The sequence below is a fragment of the Anopheles funestus genome, chromosome 2RL, assembly GCF_943734845.2.
Source record: "Anopheles funestus chromosome 2RL, idAnoFuneDA-416_04, whole genome shotgun sequence".
In the NCBI taxonomy this organism is placed as follows: Eukaryota; Metazoa; Arthropoda; class Insecta; order Diptera; family Culicidae; genus Anopheles; species Anopheles funestus.
In genome coordinates this window covers 22,580,421-22,604,056 of record NC_064598.1, presented here as the reverse complement: position 1 = coordinate 22,604,056, position 23,636 = coordinate 22,580,421, and the positions used below count along the sequence as shown (strand labels likewise).

At 42.4% G+C, this 23,636-nt stretch overlaps 4 protein-coding genes across 10 annotated transcripts in view; 2 read left to right on the top strand and 2 right to left on the bottom strand.

The window, feature by feature from the left end:
- The first annotated feature begins 42 nt into the window (after positions 1 to 42).
- On the top strand, positions 43 to 13,763 carry LOC125765613 (katanin p60 ATPase-containing subunit A1). Of its 5 annotated transcripts, XM_049430942.1 has the most exons (6): positions 4,200 to 4,915; positions 5,078 to 5,150; positions 10,960 to 11,426; positions 11,816 to 12,746; positions 12,827 to 13,060; positions 13,133 to 13,763. In XM_049430942.1, the coding sequence occupies exons 1-6, from the start codon at positions 4,774 to 4,776 to the stop codon at positions 13,329 to 13,331; spliced, it is 2,046 nt and encodes a 681-aa protein (XP_049286899.1). In that variant the 5' UTR covers positions 4,200 to 4,773; the 3' UTR covers positions 13,332 to 13,763. The 5 variants fall into 5 exon arrangements, with proteins under 5 accessions (XP_049286901.1, XP_049286900.1, XP_049286899.1 ...); XM_049430944.1 differs by lacking the exons at positions 4,200 to 4,915; positions 5,078 to 5,150 and adding an exon at positions 43 to 390; XM_049430943.1 differs by lacking the exons at positions 4,200 to 4,915; positions 5,078 to 5,150 and adding an exon at positions 986 to 2,266.
- An 86-nt stretch (positions 13,764 to 13,849) lies between these two features.
- On the bottom strand, positions 13,850 to 17,375 carry LOC125765616 (protein jagunal). 2 transcript variants are annotated; one of them, XM_049430948.1, is made up of 4 exons: positions 17,261 to 17,375; positions 16,897 to 17,195; positions 15,734 to 16,112; positions 13,850 to 15,409 (listed from the first exon to the last, which is right to left on the bottom strand). In XM_049430948.1, the coding sequence occupies exons 2-4, from the start codon at positions 16,983 to 16,985 to the stop codon at positions 15,278 to 15,280; spliced, it is 600 nt and encodes a 199-aa protein (XP_049286905.1). In that variant the 5' UTR covers positions 16,986 to 17,195; positions 17,261 to 17,375; the 3' UTR covers positions 13,850 to 15,277. The 2 variants fall into 2 exon arrangements, with proteins under 2 accessions (XP_049286905.1, XP_049286906.1); XM_049430949.1 differs by having other exon boundaries at positions 15,740 to 16,112.
- A 397-nt stretch (positions 17,376 to 17,772) lies between these two features.
- LOC125765615 (uncharacterized) lies at positions 17,773 to 18,831 on the bottom strand. The gene is made up of 2 exons (XM_049430947.1): positions 18,102 to 18,831; positions 17,773 to 18,037 (listed from the first exon to the last, which is right to left on the bottom strand). The coding sequence occupies exons 1-2, from the start codon at positions 18,678 to 18,680 to the stop codon at positions 17,846 to 17,848; spliced, it is 771 nt and encodes a 256-aa protein (XP_049286904.1). The 5' UTR covers positions 18,681 to 18,831; the 3' UTR covers positions 17,773 to 17,845.
- A 3,908-nt stretch (positions 18,832 to 22,739) lies between these two features.
- LOC125764111 (uncharacterized protein ZK1073.1) overlaps positions 22,740 to 23,636 on the top strand; it is a 39,955-nt gene continuing 39,058 nt past the window's right edge. Inside the window, exon 1 of one of the 2 annotated variants that reach the window (XM_049427979.1) lies at positions 22,740 to 22,837. The gene's annotated coding sequence lies outside the window, so the exon portion shown is untranslated. Of the gene's footprint in view, positions 22,838 to 22,901; positions 22,924 to 23,636 lie in introns of those variants that run through there. The other variant, XM_049427980.1, reaches the window with a different exon arrangement.

Below are 23,636 nucleotides of genomic sequence, written 5' to 3'. Positions count from 1 at the left end.
TGTCATTAGTTTCCGGATACTGCACTAACGATGCTTTATCGCCATAGTAATCTGTTGATGCACGATAAACATTCTTCACGCGCGCGAAAGCTTCGGGTAACCGAACAACGGCATAAAACGACAGTTGCTACTTGCCATCACATGGCGGAGGAAGCCATTGTGTGATGAAAAAGTCTTGAAAGGACTCACCGAAACAGGTGCTTGTGAAGCAAGTATGTAGAATTAGTATACAGTTGTAAAATGTAAAGTGTTGTGTAAAGTTGATCAAACGATCGTATAGTTTAGCCATTTGTTAAAACGAGAAGAAATGTTGTTCTCATCGATACCTTCACTTCCGGCACTGTTCGAGAAGGCGGCCTCGGACCGGGTGCTGTTCCGTCGGACAAGAATGTGAGTAAAACTTTCTTATGTAAAACTATTATTAACCAAGTTGGAGTAAATTAAGAAACTTACTAATACCAATGGGAAAGTAATTTAAGGGTAGATAAAGTTTCATAACCATTTACGCTAACTAACCTACCTCGATGTCAATGTCGAACGGGAATTGGGACAGGTTAATGGACTACCGGAACTGGGTCAAGTATATCAACAGACAACCATCGTTACGATGAGCATTTCGATATGACGGAAGCATTTGAACTTACTTTAACGATGATGATTGATTAGCATTCGTTAATGGTTCGATTTGATATGGCGCTGGATCCCCGAATGTGATAGTTGGAACTACAAAGTTTCCTATGTCATACTCATCTAGGATTTTATAATTTCCTTACAAATGAGAGACAAAAATCATTTAAAAATTTTAATGGGTGTTAGTAACATAAATATTATACTTTAAGAGTTACGATATTGCCGAAAAAATTGCTTAAGAAAAATCAAGTTGATTTGGTCGTAAGTTCAATAAGGAAATCGTGCAATAAGAACTTAATATAAGAACTTTTTTTGTTACTTCTTTAAACGGTTCCACTATATCAGCATCGACTGTGAATATTTTAAGCGATTTCGTTTAACTTCTCTTCCCATATGTTTAAAACTACTTAATTATAAAACTCAGTACATGACAATCCACTCAGAAGATGTATGGTCTGGTGGACAATTACTATGCATGGAAAAAAGAAAAAAAAACACCAAAAACTGCACTTCCACTTGTGCACCAAACATACGGTGACCATCCCCTTTTAAATGAACTGACCGTCAGTCAGTCGGCTGCCGGTGCTTGAAATCTGCGCATGTCCTTGCATCGGGCAAGTGTCAATGTGCTCACCATGCATGAAGTCTCGTGAAATCTTCTGCACGTTCTGCACCCAACGCAATTGTAACACGCAAGATGTGAACGCCACAATATCTTCCGGATTTGCACTCTTCATAAGTTCTCGATAAATGAAACGTTTGTTCTAAAACCGTCTAGTGGAACTATTAGCAAGATTGCTTTGTATCTGTCGTGTGATGAGACTCATCGAACCGCAGCATCCGGTATTAGAAGATTTCCGTTTTGAGTGAAGAATCTGACTTGTTCCTGTTGCTTTTTGGTTGGTAAATTGATCACAAACATTTGCTTAAAGGGGACCACCACCCTTGTAGTTGATTCGATTAAATGTGACCATAGAAAGGTAGTAGTGGGTGGCTTATCATTGCCAAGGTTTCGTGCTAGTGTTGCTTATGCTTGCTTTGTGTGATCTTGGTGTGGTCGTCTAAACACTTTAATTGAGTGAAATGTGGACGAGTGAAGCTGGATGCTGATGTCATTCAACTAACCACAAAAAGATATTACAAATATCATATCGCTTTCCGTGTTTGATGTGATGTAGTAGAATCCGAAGTGCAATTTACATGATATAAAGGCTGATAACAAGTTGACCAATGTGTCTGTGTGTCTTAAGCTCATAAAAGTGGAAGTGTTTTTGTCCCATCTTTTGGTCGCTTTTTGATAGGTAATATTTTGTACGGAATCGATTTTTGTAACAGCCCCCAACCGGATTGGTACTATCTTGTGGATGTGTACTATTTCCTTCCTGAAAGCAAAACAACTGTGCCAAACATCCTGCACACCATTGTTCTCCGTGCCATCCGTTCGGAATTTTGTTGCGACCAGTTCTAAGTGCTAAAGCGCCTGTGTGTTTGCTTGTGTTGTGGACTAGAAGGTGTCTCGGAGGATGAGACGGGACGAAACGTACCGGCGCATCACGCGCGAAAAAGTGGTCGTGAGAGGAAACACCACCATCCGGACACTGGATTCAACAGTTTCCTTTCTGCCAATCGTAGAATCGTGAGTATTGAATGGGTGGGGATGAAGAACAGTACTATTGCTCTTGGGAATCGTAAGGGAATTATTTATTAAAGCAGAATATTATTTGGGGCCAGGTGTATAGGGAGGGTTCGTCAGTAATGTATACTTCCATAAGACGTCTGCTCTAGCATTAAATCTCAATTTAACCATCCCCAATGGCGCACAGAACTTGACTGATCAGTAAATTAAAGCTAGGTGGTTGGCCAATCAAATCTGCTAACGGTTGTAGAATTAAAGTAACATTATATTTTATTTCAATTTATATACACTCTATTTATATACTGCTCGGTGCTAAGAAGAATCGGTGTTACATTTCTCATTCACACCATTCCAACTTTTCCCAACAAGGATGTTGGGGCAAATAGGGCACGAAGGTGAATTTCGTATACCATTCTCATGATTTCATTATTTATTTAACTTCGCTACTCTCTTCATAAGAATCAAAGTTGATGTTTTTAACCTCACAGAATATTTTCTTCGATAAAAGTATGAACTATTTATCCTTTTTATTAAGTGAATAGAAATACTGATCGTTTTAGTTTAATAGAATTATGTGGTTTTACTGATTTACTTGTACAGTTTATTTGTTAATTTTTATTAACATTAAAATATGTTCTTTTTGCTAATTTTTATTAGCATTTCTTTTTTTTATTTTAATTTTTCTTTTTGGGCAATTGCGGTTCCACACGACAGGAACGTGTATCAAATCCCATCCCGACTGTCCCCCCGTAGCAAGGACCGACTATCAGGCTATGTGGTAAAAATAAGTCTAGTAAGCCAGAAATGGCCGGCCTTAGAGGTCGTTAAATGCCAAGAAGAGAGACTGTGAGTTTAATTTCTAGTCTCTTTACTTTTAAAGTTCGTTTTGTAGGAATGCTATAAAGTTCAAATTTACTAATTAAATCTTACTGAATGAGAATATTGTAGTTCATTCTGCTCCACAAAACTATCCCTCCAATGACCCGTTTCACGAAACAAAACAATGCGTCATGGTTTTGCAGGACATGAACATACCCTACAATGAAGTATGAACCTAATTCCCCGCTTTGGCGTTAACCGTATTAACTCATCCTAAATCATAAATCCAGCGCCACGAGTGAAAGATTCACGATTCGTTCCACATTCACTACCGAATGCTGTTCCAATTCTTCGTTCAGACGACCACTAAACGGGTGCTACCGCAAAAGTAGCCCTCGGTGGTCTGCTAAGGAACAATCGATAGTGTACTCCTTCTGTGGCCTAAAGCTAAGAACGTGCCACACCACTCATTACCACCCTTATCTCCCGTTTCCCAAACCGAACGCACGGAACGTCTCGGAAACACAATACCGCAAAGAATTGTCCTCGGGAGAATGGTATAGCAGGTATACCCCTCAGCAAAGAAGGGGTCTTAGAATGTTTTAACTGCACGCACAGTTTTTCTTTGGCGTGTGTTTCGTGGGGGGGTTTTGAATTGGGCAGTAAATAGAGTGGTGACTATCACGTCTTTACTCTCTCACACACACACACACAGGAGGGATAGGTGGCAATAAGAAGTTAGCAAAAGGTGTTGTACATACACAATGGAATTCATTAGACCGCTGGGAGTTTGCGTTCGAAAAAGGTAGCACCAGCGGTACTTTGCTGGGCAAACTATCGTTTCCTTTCCGTCAAAAAGCCTTGCTGAACTTCAGCTACTTCTAGTACAGAAAACTTGGAGCAGCTTGCCAAGTGAAGGGAGATCCTTTTTTCGCCCCCACCTATTCCTCAAGAACACGCAACATGACCGCTGAAATAGTCAAAGAGAAAATTAAAAACAAAAACCATCTGAAAATTGAAACACCTTAGAAAAAGACCCTTTTCAATACTCAGGGGTCCTGTGCGTTTTTTTCTCACTGTTACCACGACCCCACAATTTCTCGCTTCCCCCAAAAACCCCACACCCTCCGAAATCTGGTGCGGCTCCATCAGACGAAGTAAATAATACCGTCCAGCTGCTTATTCATGCCCGTTTGCGTGTCACCTGAGTTTCGTTTCGTCCTGAATACATTGAGGGGGAGTCGACGGAAACGACCGATTGTACGTTGCCGCAACGAAACCCTTCCTTCCATCACCGTCGACTACTTCACGGACATTGATCAAGGGTGGTCAGTCGGTTTGCGGTCAAGCTGGGTCCACTGTTACCGAGCATCGTCCCAAAAGCTTCAGTTAGCGTTAGGACGTGGTCGGGTACGGTCGCAAATGTTTCCGGCTCGTGACGAACGTTCGGTAGGGCAGTGAGTTTTAATGTGTTGCGTTCAGTGGCCTTTTTGGATTGGGGTTTTTTTCCCCCTCTAGTGGCATACAACTCGAAGGAATAATTTCCAGCGCATGTGAATCATAAAGTTTTGTTGTGACGATTGTCAGTAAAAGCCCTGGGCCGTTTGAATATTGGAATATTTCGGTTTTGCTCAAAACTAAATATTCGCTGCCAAGGGGGGCCGAACGCAACGGAGCCGTAACGCCGGATGCTGGTACAGTACGGTGCGTCCGGATCACGGAACGGTGGCAACGGTGCGATGAACGAGTACCATCACGGTTACCATCCGTCGCACGGTTACGCACCGCAACCTTACGAACCGCCGACCCACGGCCACGTCACCGGCACCGGTAATAATCTGCTCGAGGCGGCCCTCGGTCGGTCGGGCCCGGCCGGAACAGGTAGCACAATACACCACAACCCTTCTAATGCTAGCACGTACAAAATGTCTCGTAACGTTTCCAACTCGCACCCGGCCCTGGAACGGTCCGACGTACACGTGGAATACGAAGTTGCCGTCCCGATACACAGCATCGAGTCGATCCGCCACACACCGTACCATTCGCTATGGAATCTGCACGAGTGGTAAGTGTTTTTTTGTGGGGCTGCGGTGATTTGTAGAGTCAGAAATATGGTAAAGAAATCACTTAATATTACTATAGTACTAAAAAATAATATTTCAATTAAACAAACGTTTAAAAGATCATTTTTCTTTACACATTATTTTCGACTTTCACCTTCAGAAATTGAGGTTTTATTTTTTTCGCTTTTCATAGGATCAAATCGATAAAAATGTAATTGGCCTTTCGGCAGTAGGACCGCTTTACAGCTCGGGCACTTCGTTAACCATTTGCCCTAACGCCATGCCTATAACGGCTGTGTTGGAATTTGTATATAAATCGTCAACACTTTGCCACTTCATGCTAATCCAACACCGTCGTCCAGTTTCTGGGGTCTTTCGCGTTGGTCAAATATAAAGGCGAATGAAAGAGCTAGAGAGCGAAGGAGAGAGAGTTGGAGTGTATAAAAATACTCAAAAATCCCTTCTTATACTCACCACCAAAGTCCTCTTTTTTGTGGTACGTGTATTGGTTGCAAAAGGATCAAGCTCGAAAGGACCTCAACCGGATAGTAAACGAATGTGTGCGTGTAACGGTCCCTGGGGAAGTAAATAACGTTCTCGGCCACTTGGAAGCGATACGGAGTCACTGTCCGGACTGTGTTTGGTGTGGGCAGTCAGGCAAGGGTTTGATGAACCCACCGCTTAGCACTGACCGCCTGGAAAATCCCATTCTTTTGCGCTTGGAGCTTTCAAGCTTTTCTGTAGGTCTTTGCGAGTAATGTAATCGCGATGGGAAATGTAATGATCGAGGGACCTCCAACGTTGCTTATGCGTCAACGAACGGAAAGGTGATTGTGTAGGGTCTATTAGAGAAAATGAAATTGAGAGTCCAAAAAAAAAATATTCTTGTTTAGGTGAAATATTTTGTACACATAAATTGTATTAACAAATGAAAAAATACTTTGAATATTTTTTTAAAGCAGATTCCAATGAAGCTCTAGCGATCCAAATGTATTCCTCGGCTAAATTGCCATGTTTGCAAGCCATCACTCTTCACTGTGAAATTGTTGGCCCAATTTTCGGTTTAGCTTCTACCAAGTATGCACCAGCTGCATCGTTGCATCGTGACCGACTGTGACTATACAATTAATTTCTCATTGAAATTTACAACTCACCATTCCCTGGGTACGTAATTCTTTTCCGTGTTCCTCGCTCCTTTTCCACCTCTTTCCGAATGTAGTCAGCTACTGGTTGTTGCTGTACATTTTTCCTCGTTTTTTTACTCCACTTGCTGCAGAGATTCGATGGTGAATAGTGAAGAAATTTGTCTTCCTACCGGTGGTTCGGTGATTTCCTGTTCACATATGTGTGTGTTCTGTACTACCGGCCACTAGCCAACCCATTACATAAACCGACTATAACGCTCACAAACACTCACTTGTGCTAGGGACCCACAGTAGACGATGTTCCTTCGGCCCAGGTATGGCCACGTGGCAGACCATGTTGGTCCGGTAAATAATTGATCAATGAAAGGAAAACATCGGTAACGGTGGGGAGTGAAAAATTAAACTTCCCACATGGACAAACACGGAAATACACACCTGTCCCCCCCTAGTGGAAAACAGGGAACGGTGAATAAAGGGTCGATGAACTTAATGTTTTTCTTTGGAAAATTCAGCTAATGGAAAATTGAAGAAAAAAGGGGAAACAGACGAGGTTCTTGTTGTGATCCGGTCGTAACGAGTGCAACAGTGAAATCTGGCACTAGAAATAGCAAATGAACGTTACTGCAATGATAGGTTTGTCTATGCCCATGCCATTCTCCGAGGGCTACCGTCGATATGGATCTGTCTGAGCTTCTACACGACTCCAGACGCCTGGTTTTACCGTCCATAGGAAAATAGAAATCTGAACCGTAATTGATATAAATCACTCTTTCAGTGACCGGAAATTGGTCTCCGTCCCTCTGTATGTATGGCGGCTGTCGTTCAATGAACTGTGATCGCCATCATGATGGGAACTAGGGTTGCGTTATCCCTCTATCAGTACATTCCATCTTTTGTCGCTTATTCCAGTTGCAAATGAATCAATCTGAAACCAACACTGTTTACTAACTTTATGTACTTACAACGGGAATACTAAAAAAGTTATTTGATGGGTTCGTCTGAGCCCTCTGCTATTACGTTAACGAAGGTCACACATTACGACTCTGTCCTGTGCGCTTCCTGGGCGGCTTCTTTTGGCTATTAAAATGGTCTCTATTCGAGACATTTCAGTGAGGCACACAACCTATTTGTTAATCCGTTTTGGGTAATATAAATTTAAATCGACCGTGAAAATGATCGCATTTCGGAAATGAGCAACTCCGAAGGACATGAATTTCGTAAATGTGTTTCTAAAAAGAGAAAAAGTGTAGAAGAAAAAGCTTTCGAAGGAATAACGTGCAAATCATTCATGTATAATAATAATTGGTCAAATTTTATTAGGAATTACTTTCAATTTCCCTTCCTTTTTTCTTTACCTACATTCAGACCGCTTATCGCGCACTATCAACTATCAAACATCCTTGAGACTTCAAGCCTTTACGATAGCGTTCGGGACTTAGTTTTGTAATATGCGTGTGCGTGCCGAAGGTTACTTTATCAGCTTCAGTTCATGTGGAGTTTTCGAACATCACTTACCTTGACACCGTTCCGTTGAAGGAATGTTTTCGGATATTATCCGCGCGGCTTGAAAAACCTCTGCGAACATTAATTATATTTCCACCTATCATCTTCGATGTTTGGTTGTGGGTATTCTTAGCGAGGGACATTAATAACCAGTTGCACGCAAACGACACCGTGACCGTTTGGTTCCCCTATTGTGGTCGAGTACCTTGGCGAGTCTTACCCACTTCGAGTACATTATTCCTGGCATGTTCGGAAGTAACCGGGGCAAATAACCTAAACTTCGAAGGTCGCAGGATCGAAGGATAACTACGTGCGCATAGTACATTGTTCCATAAAATATCCAAAAGCCGAGTCTGTGAGCAGTAATAGCCATCTGATAGCAGGATAGTTCTTTATGTTTTAAAAATTTGGAATATTGCTGTCCAAGAAAAAATAACTTGAACGTTTTTTTTGTTGGATTGCACATAGTGTTGGGTCAAGTAGCTCTTTTGCAAGAGCGGAGCGCACCGCTCTCGCTCTCTAAAGTGTGCGGTGCGCTTGAGGTAGCTCCACACGGAGCGATGCACACAGGAGCGATTGAAATACCTCTTTCGCTCTTGACCCACTAGCTATAGCCTTAGGAAATTTTCAAATTTTTTGTTTTTTTTATTCATATTTTGTTTTTTATTCTTTTTTTTATTTAAAGCACTATTTGAGTGAAAAGAAACTCATTACAATCGATTCGCATTAAAATAAAACAATTTTTAAATTTTGCTAAATTTCCCAGAAAAATGGCAAGGGGTAAGCCTTATGAAATTTTCGAATTGAAATTTTTTTTTTAATTTTTTTTTTATTTTTTATTCTTTTCTTCTATTAAAGCATTATTTGAGTGAACTTATTGCAACATTAAAATATATCACATTTATAAATTTTGGAATATTACTTCAAAAAAAAAAAGCCTAAGGCTATACAGCCTTAGGAGATTGGCATATTTATACAAACATCTGAGACATCTATACAGACATCTGAGGGCATGGCCGTCCAAGAAGAAAATGTAGCCATTGATGCCATCTATCGACCACAGGTTAAAGATTGGCGATCCGTTGGATACCGACCGAGTTATAGGCAAAATATGGTGCAAAAATGACCCTTAGTAAATTTTCATTTTTTTGAATTTTTTGATTTTTTCATTATTTTTCACTCTTTTTTTATTTCAATCATTATTTGAGTGAAAAGAAACTCATTGCAACCAATTGGCATTAAAATAAAACAATTTTATTTTTTTTTGCAAAATTTCTCAAAAAAACGTAAGGGGTAAGCCTTATGAAATTTTCGAGTTGAAATTTTTTTTTATATTTTTTTGTTATTTTTTATTCATTTTTTAGTTTAAAGCATTATTTGAGCGAAAAGAAGCTTATTTCAACCGATTCGCATTAAAATAAATCAATTTAAAATTTTTTGCAAAATTTCCCAAAAAAAAAAGATGAGCGGAGCGATTGAGGTACCTCTTTCGCTCATGACCCAACACTAATTGCACATAATTAATCAATATTGAATTTATCCTTAATATGCCCTCTGTATGTACATGCTTTATTGCTTTGACCACCGTCGGCGACAAAAGCATATGCATTAGAAAGAAAAACTCTCCGCTGATCTTTATCGGAGTCATTCGCTGGGCTGGGTGGACGGAAACATGACGCGTTTCCAACGACAAGGTCTTTGAACTACGGATATCATTTGTCGGTTGTGTCGCGGACGTCTACGGACCTAAGGCAACCGATTGGGAGCTGCTTTGTCAAATGTCTAGCAGCCTCCTGGTGCACGGTCTACGCCCTACGTGTTAGTAGGTCAACCGATCGTGCAGTGTGGGTTGTTTAATAAACGACCAAAGGAAGTATGAAGTTGATTATTTACATGCATGTTTTTGCAACCCCATGCGGTGTGGAAATTAGGTTAAGAACAACGGCGCGCGAGTGTTGTGACTCGTTTCTGAGTAGAAGTTATCCTGGCACTATCGCTTTGCGAATGCGAATGTATGCGGAAGTACGATATGTTTAAGGAAATGCCGATCATTATCCTTGCACTGTTGGCCTTGTGATATTTTTGTATGACGTTGTGGATAAATTTAAGAATTTAAATAAATTTTCCACTTTCCCTTGACGATAGGCTATGTGCGATATGGTTACACTATTGTTCATCAAAAACAAGGTCCTTGCAGAGTTGATATGAACTTGGTAGATCCTACATACTTACTAAGTTATCTGGATAAATGACACCAGAACTCCACCTCAATTGGGAAAGACCGCGTGGCCTTATTGAGGACCCGAAAGGATATTAGCGGACTGTATCGTTTCATGTAGTATTTGATTGATAATCAAAGAACTTAAAACTATTAGTGTCGTTTCAAATCTTGGTGCAAACTCAATGATGTCCTTGTTCACATTAGGAAATGCTGCGGAAAAAACTTTCACTAAGTAAAGATCGCTTACAGCTGTTTTCACAATAAGTAGCTTCTTAGTAATCGGCACAAATGTTGCCGATTTGTGCTTCGTGTTGGGACATTTAGTCCTAAAGCTTTGTACTGCGAATTCTTACAAGAAGAGAGTTACTCAGGCTCACGACAGTTGGATGACTTAATTTAATAAGTAAGAAAAATATGGCAGATTTCATCATTGGGTTTACTAAGGTACTAAACTACTAAGGAATAATATTATAAACATATTTGTACGTCGGATAATATCCAAAAAATAGTATTAGACATAAAAAGCAGCGAAGGATTCATATAGCACATTAAGAACACTTCACAATGAATATCATAAATTTAATTTAAGGATTTCTTTCCACCAATCGACGTTCTACTTAATTTGGGTTCTACATTAACCGCACTATCTTACGCCTCGCTAGTTTTACGCAGCAATTTGACCTCCTTTCGGACTAAAGTTTGATATCTTCTCACTAACGAACTGACCCACATTTTATTCAACTTAATCGTCCTCCTACTACCAACAGATGTAAAAAACAACGGTGCAAGTTCGCGTTTACAGTCTGATTAGATGCTCCACATTTTGGGGACCGTTAAGTAGCTCACGCGCCCATTCCGATTGACACCTTTTTTTTCCCTTCCGTTTTTTATTTCTTTCCATGTCTGTGAAATCGTCTCCCTTGCGGCTCTCGAACTCGACAGTTCCGCACCATCAACGTCCGGCTTCCAGCATATGGCCCGCATGATGGACACTTTGATCCTGGATAATTTGGCACCATTTGCCTTTACGAAAATCACGACCACGCATCGCCCGACACGGATCAGTGGTGGCAGTGGCGGTGGAGGTAGCGGCAGTGGTGGCAGTGGTTCAGGCAGCAATGGTGTCCCCGGTGGAGGAGGAAGTGGAGGCGGTGGAGTTGGAGTTGGTGGCGGTGGTCTCATTGATGCACGGTCCGGACCACTGGGTGGCATGGGACAGGAAGGTATGCTACGCAGCGGACCAGGAGGCCACGGAGGCAGTGGTGGCAGTATGGGCGTAAAGAAGGCAACCAGCACAAGCAACGTTAGCAATCTGATCGGTGCCGGGACGGTCAGCACGTCCACGATTCGGGTGAACCTGCAGAAGAACAAAATACCGACACAAGGTCAGTGCGGTCCGCTACCTGGTGGTGGGTATATGAGCTTCCTCTAACACCAATTAGTGGTGGTCAAAGTGGGGCACCGCATCGGTGCCAAAGTAGGTCCCAGCGTCGAGAACCCAACATCTCGCAGGTGTTTTTTGGAGTCTTTTGGACGTAAGAGTGACCCTTTGCGCTGGGAGTTGAGGATTTAATGAGCGTTGACACACTTGTGAGTTAGCAAATGGTTCTCTCGTCCTACTTTGCAACGCACGCCAACTCGGGCGGGACCGTCCAATCGTTAACCTCAATTCCTGCCTCAATTCTAGATAACCTAAGCTTAAGTTTTGGATGTTGGAACACTTTTTGGTGACATGTGCAATGTTTCTTTCTTTTCCTTTCTTTATTTCTGCACACCCTTACGCTCCTATCCTTTGCAGAGGTGCATCCGAATCCACGCCATGCCAATCTGGCGGCGAACGCTTCGTCCCCTCCAACGGCGACAGATTCTCGCTGGATCTCGTCACTTCGGCGGCGCGATCCAGAACTCCAACCGACACTGCCCTCGATCAATCACTCCAATCACCACAGTACCTCATCGCTGACGCAGCAAAACAGCATCGGCTATACCAGCTCCTCCAACACACCGAACACGGATCGACGCAGCAGCCGTACGAGCGGCCAGAAGTCATCCCTACGCAAAAGCCGCTCGGTCGAACGCATCCGGGCCCGCAAATTGGCCACCTCCAAGATCAAGGAGCGTCCGAAGAAATCTTCCTCCGAGGAAGGTGGTGGTTCGGACGATCAGGAAGTTACCTCGGTGGAGGAGAACTCACCGCAACAGCAACACTCGCCGGTAAAGCGCGTCGACAAGTCGAAAATGTTTAACCCGATCGGTTACGAACCGCACCTGATCGATACGCTCGAGAAGGACATGCTGCAGAAGAACCCGAACGTACAGTGGAACGATGTGGCCGGATTGAACGAAGCGAAAGCAATCCTCCAAGAAGCGGTCGTACTACCGGTTATACTGCCGGACTTTTTCCGTGGCATTCGCCGACCGTGGAAGGGTGTGTTGATGGTGGGCCCACCCGGTACGGGGAAAACGATGCTCGCGAAAGCGGTCGCCACGGAGTGTGGGACGACATTTTTCAACGTATCGTCCAGCACGCTAACGTCCAAGTATCGGGGCGAAAGCGAGAAGCTGGTCCGGTTGCTGTTCGAAATGGCACGCTTCTACGCTCCCAGCACGATCTTCATCGACGAGATCGATTCGCTGTGCGCCTGTCGGGGTAGCGACTCGGAGCATGAGGCTAGCCGGCGCTTCAAGGCGGAACTGCTGATACAGATGGATGGATTGAATGCGGCCAAGTAAGTGTGGTTTGAGGGAAAAGATTGAAGACACGTTTCTGTTTGAATTTACCTTTAAAATTTGCAATCAATCTTTTTAGTGATGATAAGGTGATCATGGTGCTGGCTGCAACGAACCATCCCTGGGACATTGATGAAGCATTCCGGCGCCGGTTCGAGAAGCGCGTCTACATTGGTCTTCCGAACGATAACACTCGCAAGGCACTGCTAGAGCTCTGCCTGAAGGGAGTAAACATTTCACCGGATTTGAACACGGACACGATCACGGAACAGCTGAGCGGATACACCGGTTCCGATATCGCAAATGTGTGCCGGTATGTATGAAAGCACATACATTACATGAAACGTTTCTAATCTCTCCATTTTGGTTTATTTTTTCATGACAGCGATGCCGCAATGATGGCCATGAGACGGCACATCAACGGGTTGAGTCCGTCAGAGATCAAGATGATACGCCGGGAGGAAGTCGATCTACCGGTTACGGCACAGGACTTCCAGGACGCGATGGTAAAAACACGCAAGTCCGTCTCGGCAAACGATGTTGCCCGGTACGAAACCTGGATGGATGAGTATGGATCGTGCTAGTGCTACGTGTAACAGGTTCACGAAAGGAAAGCCTCTACCAGTCATCCGCTCACACCTCAATCCGACTCAAAGACTCCTCGTACTGTAGTTGTAGCTAAGCAAATTCACGACATCAGAAACACCATTCAAAGTGAAAGAAGTGAGAAATGTTCTGGAGGATAAATAATGAGTTCCATAAGCTTCATCGTCGTTGTCTTATTTTGGATACATCAAGTAGAAGGCAAAGCGCATCGACAGGACCACAAAAACGGAGATGAGAGTCAGCTCAGTTAAATAGATATCGAATTGCTTACACGATCACACCATTCCTAATTTATTTTGTAACATTTTTGTGTTAAATTTAAATGTTTAACCGGTTAATGTGTTTGTAAAGCAAATCTGTTTCCTTTCCATATGAATAGTCCCAATAAATCGCTCATGTTAATCACTAAATTGTTGTGTTCTGATGTAAAGAATTCATTGCTATTTAACATAAACTTCCTGTGGGAAATTGCAGCAATCAAGCACATCCAGACACATCGTTTTAAGTAAACCAGTTTATTCAATATACTCTTAAGCACAGTTCAATTTCTCTACAAACTTCATAAGAACAGTTGTCGATAACGTTTACACGGGTTTTTGTTATGTTTTCTACTAAAAAATATGTCATCTTAACAGTCCTTTCGTGTTTTTTTTCTGTATTTTTGTGTTTCTTTATCGTTTTGTTTCCGTTCGTACAATCCATTTTAATATCATGACCACCGTCTGTTTCGCGTACAAAACCAGCAAAATCAATCGAAAGTAATATAGTAAATTGCAAAACAAAAAAACAAAATCAATCCCTCACGTATTGTTCGTTCATTGTTGTAGCAGTGTGCAATGCTAAATCATAGGAAAATAAAAGCTACAAAAACATATGTAAACGTTTATCCAAATCTCAGTGCCGAATACAAACATCATTCTTCATTTTCCAGGATACGAGGCAGTTGGCAAAACCTAATGCAATCGATGGTTTCCTTTTTAACACAATAGAATCGATCGAACCAGTTCCAGTTCCGTTTCCACGCAGTTCAAACGATCGTCCTGAGTGTTGTTCTGACCAGCCAGTTATTTGCTTCGTCTCTCACTTTGGTGATAACACTGCAGTCGTTATTGATAAGTGAGTAATGTATAGTACACAATTCATTCTGTGTCGTACGGTCGGTACATTGTTTAGGCTGTTTGCAAATGGCTAAAGTACAATTCATTTATAAAACGGTCGTCTGTATGGGGAACACTAGACACATTCAGAAGATTTATCTACAACAGCGTAAATAGATGGACAGTTCTGTTAGATCTTTCACAACGTACAGCTACTGATTGGAAGCAAAATTTGAAAACTATTTCCTGTAAATTCCCTACTTAAACAACTAGTAAACAAAAAAAACAATCTCAAACCATATTACCAGTGCCAGTATCGGTTTGCTCACACGGCCAATGGCTTTCGGGGCAGGCGTTTCAATCGTTTGCTGTTAGCATTTGTAAGAGCTATCACGCCATACCATGCATAAAGTTAATCGTTTAGCTCGCAATTTGTTGTGTTAATTACACATGCTAACAGATGAAGCAACAGTAAGGGAGAAACAAACAAAACAAAATATCTACCATTTACATCAACAGCGAACAGTGTGCTACAGTGTTCGCGCACTAAGTATATTGTCTTTGTCGAACGGGGTGGTTATTTCTTCGTTCCCATTTTTGTGGAGCTTATCCATCCTTCCCTTCGTTAGTTTAGTTTTTAATTGAGCAAAGCGCGCGTACGGTGTTTTCGCGAACAGGATTCAGATCGAGGTGGTTCTGACTGGTGGTGCGTTGTAAGGTTTGAGTGTTGAGAGAGGGAGAGAGAGAGAGTGCCGCAGAGCTTTGTCGATTGTATCGCACACCGGATGACGGATTTGGTAAGATATGGGATAGAGTGTATGATTCCTTTACTGGCCCTTCTTGAGTGCGCCACGTGCTCTCCAGGCTTTGATCAGGTTCCAGGCAAAGAACAGCGAGAAAAAGTGCACCTGGAAGGCCATTAGCACGAAACCGTACCACAGCAACCCGTACGGATAGCCCTACGGAAGATGGATTGTTTAAACCAGAAAAAAAAACACATTGTAAACCGTGAAATGAGTAAATGAATGGTGTGCAAATAAAAAAAAAGAAAAATCGTGTACAAAGAACATGTTAGGCGTAGGAAATGAAGTGCATAGGGTTTAAATTAATTCCACATAGGATTAAAAAGCAGCACAGAACACAACAAAGATGAAGCAATAAGGTACATAAATGCGGTTCGAAAATGAGAGATAAAGAGAGAAACAAAAGAAAGAAGGGAAAGGAAATTAAGTTGACATTTGTTCGAAACGTGAAAGTATGCTGTTGCCAATCGGGGTACTAACAATTACCTGCCAGACGAATATATCGGTATCATCTAGATCGGTACCTTCCTCCAGGCTGAGATACTCGAGCACATCGTTCAGATAGTAGAAGATACAGTAAAGAAGCGGCACGAACGCGATCGTGCTTATACCAACCATATACTTTTTCATATCGTTCACACGATTACCACGTGCGGCGGCCAAACCAATGAAGGACAGAAAGACGGACAGGCACCAGAAGTATTCCCACCAGAGCGGAGGTGGTATTTGCAGTTCTTCGATTTCCAGTATGAAGATATCGAGCCGGTCCAGGATGTCGGCGGATAGTTTGATCAGCATCACGAAGAAGAGTAGATAGTGGAAGAAAATGCAGTACTTTAACCGTGATTTGTTGAGGGCGCTAAAAGAAAGGGAAATGGAATCGGATTAGTATGATTGATGATGATGATGATATTTTCAATTGGAATTTATCAACAATCTTAAATTAAAGAAACTTAACATAAATAAACTAATCTATACTAGCAAAAGTGCATTACTCGGCCTTTTCATTCTATACAACATATAAATATACCAGTCAAATATTTGAATCACACTCGAGGCCGGGTCAAAATAAAATCACCCCTATTTCACGCGCCAACTGACGTTTGCCGCATCAAAACAAACGTTTTTCCTCCCTGTCACACACGTACACGTTGCACAGGGTAAAACCAATCCAAGTTGGCCAAGGGAAAAGCGTGTGTATGTGGTTTGGGTGTTTGTGGAAAGAAAAGCGCCCTTTCCCGTTGGATTAAGGACGTATCGGAAAATCGTTTCATGGCCAATTATCCTACTATCAGCACCGGTCAATGAAAGGATGCACATACACGTTTCACAATTGACACACATGCACGCAAAATTGAACTCGCACCCAACCGTCGTTGTGCTTGCCGCGCTTCCCACCCACCAAAAACCCGTAGCGTTCCTGATTGTACGGCTATTTTTAACAATGAAGCAAAATTCTATCACAGTACCGAAAAGGGGGGAAAAATATTCGAATACTTTGAGTTACGGAAACGTATGAGCACCCCTAATGGCTACACTGCACGGTACGGCTCCCAGGATGGATGGTTTACGCATTTTGCATCAGCACATCGATGTTGTTTTGAATCACCGTAATCCCATAGCGGAAGCATAATTATTAGCACCTGATTTGGTAGTGTGCGGCCACGCGCTGTCTGTGCTCGAAGTCGGTTCCATCTGTCCCCAAGACCATCGGTCCACCACGGGAAGCCATCGTATGTCGGGAAGGTGTCGGTGTTTTGCTTTTTCGATCGGTGGTTCGGTCGTTGATATTTTTCGCACAGGTCAGCCCGGTGCACGGATTGGTCGTGTGTTTTCGGTTAGCTGGCTCGGCACCGTCCAAACGATACGGGGGCCACTGGCACTCGATGTCGCTGAACCCTGGTCACCACTGAAACCACCGACAATCGGTTCCAAAAGGTTCCTGAAAATGGTACGTACTGTAGCGCGAATGGAAAACCGAGGAAAAAACGAAAGAACGAACCGTACTTTCACTTCTTTTTGGACACCGAATAGAAAAAAGAGTGGAAAAATATCTTCAAAATGACAACAGCTCAATCTGGTCTAAACACCTAGGGATAGGGGTTGGGCAAGTTAAGTGACAGTTAACTAAGTTAAGTGATAACAATAACAAATATAAAATCAAATGGTAAATGCAATATGAATTAATGAAGACGTGGTAAAAGTAATATAAAATTGACTCAATTTCAAATGATAGAAATGGTTTTCACATTTAAATTGCTATAGATAATACAAAAAACATATTTGTATGATTTTTGGAGGTATCCCACTGTGCAATGTTTAACAGTAACTATGTTTATAATATATGTTTCAGTGCTTCACTTTCCTTCCAAATCAATTATTGGCTGCGTACGTTGAAAGTATGTTATGTTGTCATTCAAAACGGCAGTTGATATGCACCTGTAATCATTAGTGTAGGTTAATTTTTTAAATAATGCACATTTCATTACATTAGTTCAAATGATACAAAAGATGACCAATTCTATGAAGAGTAACTTTAATAATTTTCCGAGATGCACTATTTGATTCCATTCAACTAAAGATAAATTGCCTTTACTGTGTAGCTCTAAAAACTTCCACTTTCATGGGGAAACATTTTTCATCCGGCACTTTCTGGCCCACCTGTATTGAAACATCACCCTGCGGACAAGCACTGAGAGCTACGAGCAGATCCATTTCAGCCAGAAACTCGATGAAGTCACCCTTCCGAGCTGGACTAGGTTTACAAAAGTATTGTTGCGTATCCTGCGAACCATAAAGCGTAAAATTTAAACAAACGCAACAAAAAATCTGTGAAAAACAAATTTACCCTCGTAAATCCGGTGCACATGAATATGTTCCACGTATCGTGCACATCTTCCTCCGCTAATCCATGCGCCTTTACCGCTTCTGTCAAATAGCTGTGGCAACTGCCGTAACGATCCTCTCCGGTAATGAGCTTGTAAATGTAATCGTCGCATCTCGTCCCGGCCACATCGTGCAGTGAACCACCGTCCCGATCGATACCATACTCTTCGAGCGAATCCTTTACAAACGTTGCCATCGGCCGAAGGTACGGGAAGCAGCTCCACAATCGATCGTACGTTTTGAGATGCGTCGAATGAATCTGTCTCGTTTTGCCGGAATAGAAACGTTCCGTGCGTGGGTGTTCCAGGTTCCACAGATTAAGATCACCCACTTGCGATCCTTCTGGTAGTGAGATGCGACACAAGTCACCGGTACGCATTGTCCAGGTGCGGGCTGATTTTTTCGGTACAATTAGCTCCAGCAACTGTGTGCCTTCCAGTGCGCGTAGTCTACGGTTGTCGTAATCATCTTTCGATACGATAGCAGCCGTTGGTTTATCGTAACAAATCGTAGGCGAATGGTACTGGAAGATGCGTTTCATTTTGGTACACTGAATACGATCGTACCCGGCCGATTGTTGTAATCAAACTGAACGGCTGAGACAAGCTAATGCTAGAAGTACGAAATAATCAATAGTAAACGTTGCGAGAATGATTATAGAATACATTGATAACCCCGAGAGCATCTTTGCAGAAACAAAAAACATTAAATTACTTCATTCATTGTCCGATCGTCTGATCGTTGTGTGATCAGACGAGTTTGACACCCCAGAATCTGCTGGATGTTTACACCGGAACATCATCAACAACAACAGCAAAAAAAAAATGCGATCATGATGGCGCAGTCAATTACCGGGCATGATTTCGCAACGCACTTAACGTGTACCAAAAGAGCATTGTGGAGACACCGCCCCGAAGACGATCATGTCATCTGCATCGGAATCAGTAGGCACATGATAAATTATACAATCCGTTTTCTATTCTCGTCACCGACACGATACGCGACAGGTATCGTTGTCGGTTTGAGTTTTACACGGTAAGAGGACCAGGGGTAGGATGTCCAACCAAACAAGGGAAAGGAGCCGACGGATCTTCGCATGGGAAGCGTACTTCCGATGGTTCGCTGACGTGCCACACGTAACACTTATCATCTCGTTTGTAATGGAAATTGCCAGAAATGAGCGGTTGGTCGTGATTTTTCACAATTGCCACCACACCGGTCCCGTTTTCCTTCTCTGCAACCGCACTGTCCGGAATCGCTACACTGCACTTACACTGGTGGTGTGACAAAACGCAGCTGCTCCATATTACAAATTGGAGCTGTATGCCGTACCAAGAGCCACACCATAGTATGCCACCAAACTCGGTCGTCTACTAAATGGTGCAAATTGAACGATAATAAGCGAAGCCATTAGACGTTTTGCTACTTGCCGGGCAAAACCAGACCAACTCCCCCGGGGGAAGATGGAAACAGGAAGGTATGAACTTCCTACTAATGAAAGCTAGTTTCGTGATGCTGGACGATTGCGTCCGAGCTGGTTACAACCATGTCAAGTGATCTACCCAGCAGCAGCAGCAGCTGATTAGCGCTCGTGACGATTGCTTGTCTTATTGGGATTGTTGCTGAGCATCAACGGATAAAAGACACGAAGAGAACGCACCTTTTCTTGCTATCGTTCCTAATCATCGCGGTTTGGACTGCTGCTTATGTAAATCAAACTGTCACCCAATGGTCGGAATTGACTGGAAGTGCTAAACTGTTTTATCAAAAGAGATCAGTTCTAGATGAGCTGATCGCCTTGATGCAGCTAGCGTGTTGATTAGCATCATCAGTAAAGTTCACGTGCGTATTCAAATCATTATGCAACTATCCACGCTACCGTTCATACGAAGGGACGGAACGAGTTCTCCTCAAAAATTTGAACCGATCGATCTGTATCGCTTTCAGCAGGATCTTTTACCAAAATCTGATCCCTAATAACAGTGATGGCTTTCTTCGACTTCCAGACTTTTTTTTAAACATGTGCATGATTGAAGAAAGATCAAGTTAAAGGAGGAAGGATCATTTGTAATATCCAAAAGATCATCCCAAAGAACACGATTTTTCTAGCTTGCGAGGCATTGATGTTATCCTTAAAAAATTCGATTTTGCAGAAACATTATAATTAACGTTATCGCTTAATGTTACGCACAGAAGCTGCTTAAGAGCTTACTAAACAACATTTACTAAGGTTGTTTGCTTTTTACCAAAATAAAATTTTGAAAAAGAAGCACGAATAGTGATATCGACATGAATAAACGGCAATTCATACGGATTTAAATTCCCTCGAGCAAGAGAGAGAAAAAGTGACCTAATAATCATCTTCTTTTTTTTTGGTAGACAAGCGTACAATAACATAAAAAATCCGCTTCCTGTTGATTGCCATCCTTGCAAACCTGTTGCTGTTGGTAAGGTGCCAAAGAAATTCTCTCAATTATCTGGCTTTTACTGAACCATCCTTCGAACGTACATTGGTTCTTAATGGGGAGGCCAGCATCTATGCTCAATCCTCTTCCGTTTCGTCTCACGGCGCTACGCCCTTCGCCCTTCATGAAAGGAATCGCTTCGTCTCATGGCGTTACGAACGTTGGGAAGTTTGTTCTCATGTTGTGCCACCCGTATGCTTCACCGTGTTTGCATCTAATGCATAACTCACCTGCCTCCCGGTGAACGATGCTCGCACGATCGATGTTTTTCACCCGAAAATAAACCACACACTCGCACAACGGACAATGTGTCTGCTTTGCATCGACCGCCGGGCATACGCAAACAAAACACGCTTTCCTTGCGGTGTCTTTGGTGTGCTGAGATTTTCATATTTCCCGGGACTCTGCAGAGGATGTTCAACCCCCGGGCACGCAACTGCTAGCTGCGTCTTGCTCTCGATAATGGGCCGCGAGGTTTTGCCTAGAATCATTAGGCAAACAAACAATGTGAAATGCGGATCCGTACCTTCCTAGGGAGAACCCCCCCGGGGTGGGAGGCGTCTTCAGTATGACTCCCGAGGGCAATATGTTACACCGGGCGACGTCACGTCTCGTTGTGGTTCTGAGGTTTCGGGGATGAAGGTTTTGAAGTAGCGTTTTAGAAGATAATAAATTTGTACATTATTAACATTATTAAAATATATTTAAATTTAAAACAAGAAACCAAAATTAACAATAACATCTTGCTCAACAGAAGCGACCGAAGGAGAAGTTGTCATAAATATTCCCCAAGTTAAATACAGCAGAAAAAAATAAACACACAAAAAGAAATGAAATCTAAAATTGTCACACCGATCTTAATCCGAACCAGGACAAGAAGTGAACGGCGCTGTTCTTATTTTCCAACAGTTCTCTCCCTTCGGTGCTGCTCCGCTGCATTCGTTATGCGTTTGTGTAAGCTTCAAACGTATCGAAGTGCCAACACGCAGTGTCAAGATGAATGGGGGATGAACTGGGTAACTCCCGGCGCAAGAATAGCCAACTCGTCGAAGTATTTATACACTGATGAATGCAAGATTTTACTTTATGACTCGGATCACTGCTTCAAGCCCTTTTCCACGTGGTGATTTCACTGTAGCCGAGGGTAAGTTGGTTTAAAAAACGGTTGACATTTGCTTTTTATAAATTTTGTTGCACACACAGTGCTGGTTCAAATTTGTGTGTGTGTGTACTGCACGAGAATTTTGCTTATAAAACGTTACAAAAATTAAGTTACAAAAAAATATGAAAACAAACATATAGATAAGAAGAAAAGATTTAAATGTACTCTCTGTCTTCATTTAAAAACATATAAAAAGAGAGTAAATAACAAGGGTATTTCATAAAACAACAACCACCCCCTTATGTACATATGAAAAAAGAGTTCAAAAATACAACCAAAAAAACAAAAGAGACAAAGATCGAGAGAGCAAATGAGATGGTAAAGCTATTATAAAATCTTGTTTTTACTTTTTTTTGCTATGGAGAACACACCCACACGATTAGACGAAGAAAAAAAAAACAAACGCTAGACGAACTGATACCGGCAATTAGGTTGAAAACACGACGCACCGTATTAAAACCCGAAAGAAAGAGAGAAAAAAGAAAAACTATCCCATCCGTACCGTTGCTGCAGATGGTTTCGTGCCAAAGTGATGCTGCACTTCGAGCAGCGTAAAGTGACGTCTCCTGGGTGTGGAAATGAAGTAAAGAAGGTAATTATTTTCCCCCCCGATTACACCCCAAAACCCCGCCTCCGATCATCCCTCTGCCCTAAAGGTGATGATCTATCGAAGACACGGTATGATCGTGTTTGTGGTGTTTGTGGGTGACTGCTTAGTGTGTACGCGGCCAGCTGTTTCTGTGTGTACGTAAGTGTTAGAGAAGGCGTTAGAATCAAGATCGCCGGTTTCGTGACACGTACCGCAGTGGAAGGAAAGCAACAAAAAAACACGGGGGAAACAAAACCCGCCATGGTTTTCTGGGGGGGGGTGATCTGTGCGGGGGAAAACGGTGGTTGCGTGTAAGTGTGAGGGTGTGAACGTAGTAGCGACACACTGCGGACAAACGTGCAACACACACCTCCTGCTGGGGTGTTTTGTGCCGTTGCGTCGATTCGAGGGCGGTCAGTTTGATTTGTGTAATCTGATCGGACGGATTCCGGAGATTCGGAGCGTAAACGCTGTGGAAAAGCGTTCGTATTCGCTTGCGGTGGAAAACAAAGATAAAGTCTTTAAGATAAAGTGGAAAACAAAGATAAACGTTGGTTTGTTCTTCAATGTGTATGCGTGTGTGTCTGTGTGTGTGTTGGTATAGTTTTTCCGGCCAGTGTGGTCATTAGATGCATTTTCATCCGTGACCGTGTATGCGTGTGCGCGTGAGGAAAAAGGAAAATTTCCCATGAAGATGCAGAAATCATTGCCGTTGGTAGTGTGATGAACAAAATGTTACAAAATTCGCTGGAATATAAACATATTGTTTCTTAAACGAATGATCTTTTTTACGGTGAAAAATGGTAACTAGGGAGTGGAGCAAAAAAGGAAATAAAAGCACGTACACATTCGTGCAACTAATTGTTGCATAAAATCTATCATCGATTACGAACGAACAGCGAGCTGCAGCGATCGGCAATCATCATACAACTGATCGGGCTGTTTCTTTTATTTTTTTTGTTGTTGTTGACTTTGAACTTCACCTTTGTGCCTATGCCATTTGTCCTTAGGATAATTCGCTGTACAGTTATGGGTGTGTTTCGCTTGTGGTGGTGAAGGAGAGTAGGAAAATAGAATAAAAAAATAGATTGAGATTGAATGGTTAATTTTAACATAGCGGTAGCGGTAAACGCATCTACTCCATCGATCGTGTCACGTATCGAGAACAACAGACAGTGGGTGTCTGTCAAGCAACAACAACAAAAAAACCTCCCCGCCCGTCCCATCGGTAATTGTGATTGTTTTTAAATCTCCGTCACTTTATTCACACACCCAGTCGGT

Coding starts and splice junctions, on each gene's coding strand:
- LOC125765613 (XM_049430940.1), top strand. CDS start 4,774: ATGCTGGTACAGTACGGTGCGTCCGGATCACGGAACGGTGGCAACGGT. Junction 12,747..12,826: donor GATGGATTGAATGCGGCCAA/GTAAGTGTGGTT, acceptor CAATCTTTTTAG/TGATGATAAGGTGATCATGG. Junction 13,061..13,132: donor GATATCGCAAATGTGTGCCG/GTATGTATGAAA, acceptor TTTTCATGACAG/CGATGCCGCAATGATGGCCA.
- LOC125765615 (XM_049430947.1), bottom strand. CDS start 18,680: ATGAAACGCATCTTCCAGTACCATTCGCCTACGATTTGTTACGATAAA. Junction 18,038..18,101: donor TGTGCACCGGATTTACGAGG/GTAAATTTGTTT, acceptor TATGGTTCGCAG/GATACGCAACAATACTTTTG.
- LOC125765616 (XM_049430948.1), bottom strand. CDS start 16,985: ATGGCTTCCCGTGGTGGACCGATGGTCTTGGGGACAGATGGAACCGAC. Junction 16,113..16,896: donor GCCGCACACTACCAAATCAG/GTGCTAATAATT, acceptor CCTTTCTTTTAG/CGCCCTCAACAAATCACGGT. Junction 15,410..15,733: donor TATTCGTCTGGCAGGTAATT/GTTAGTACCCCG, acceptor CATCTTCCGTAG/GGCTATCCGTACGGGTTGCT.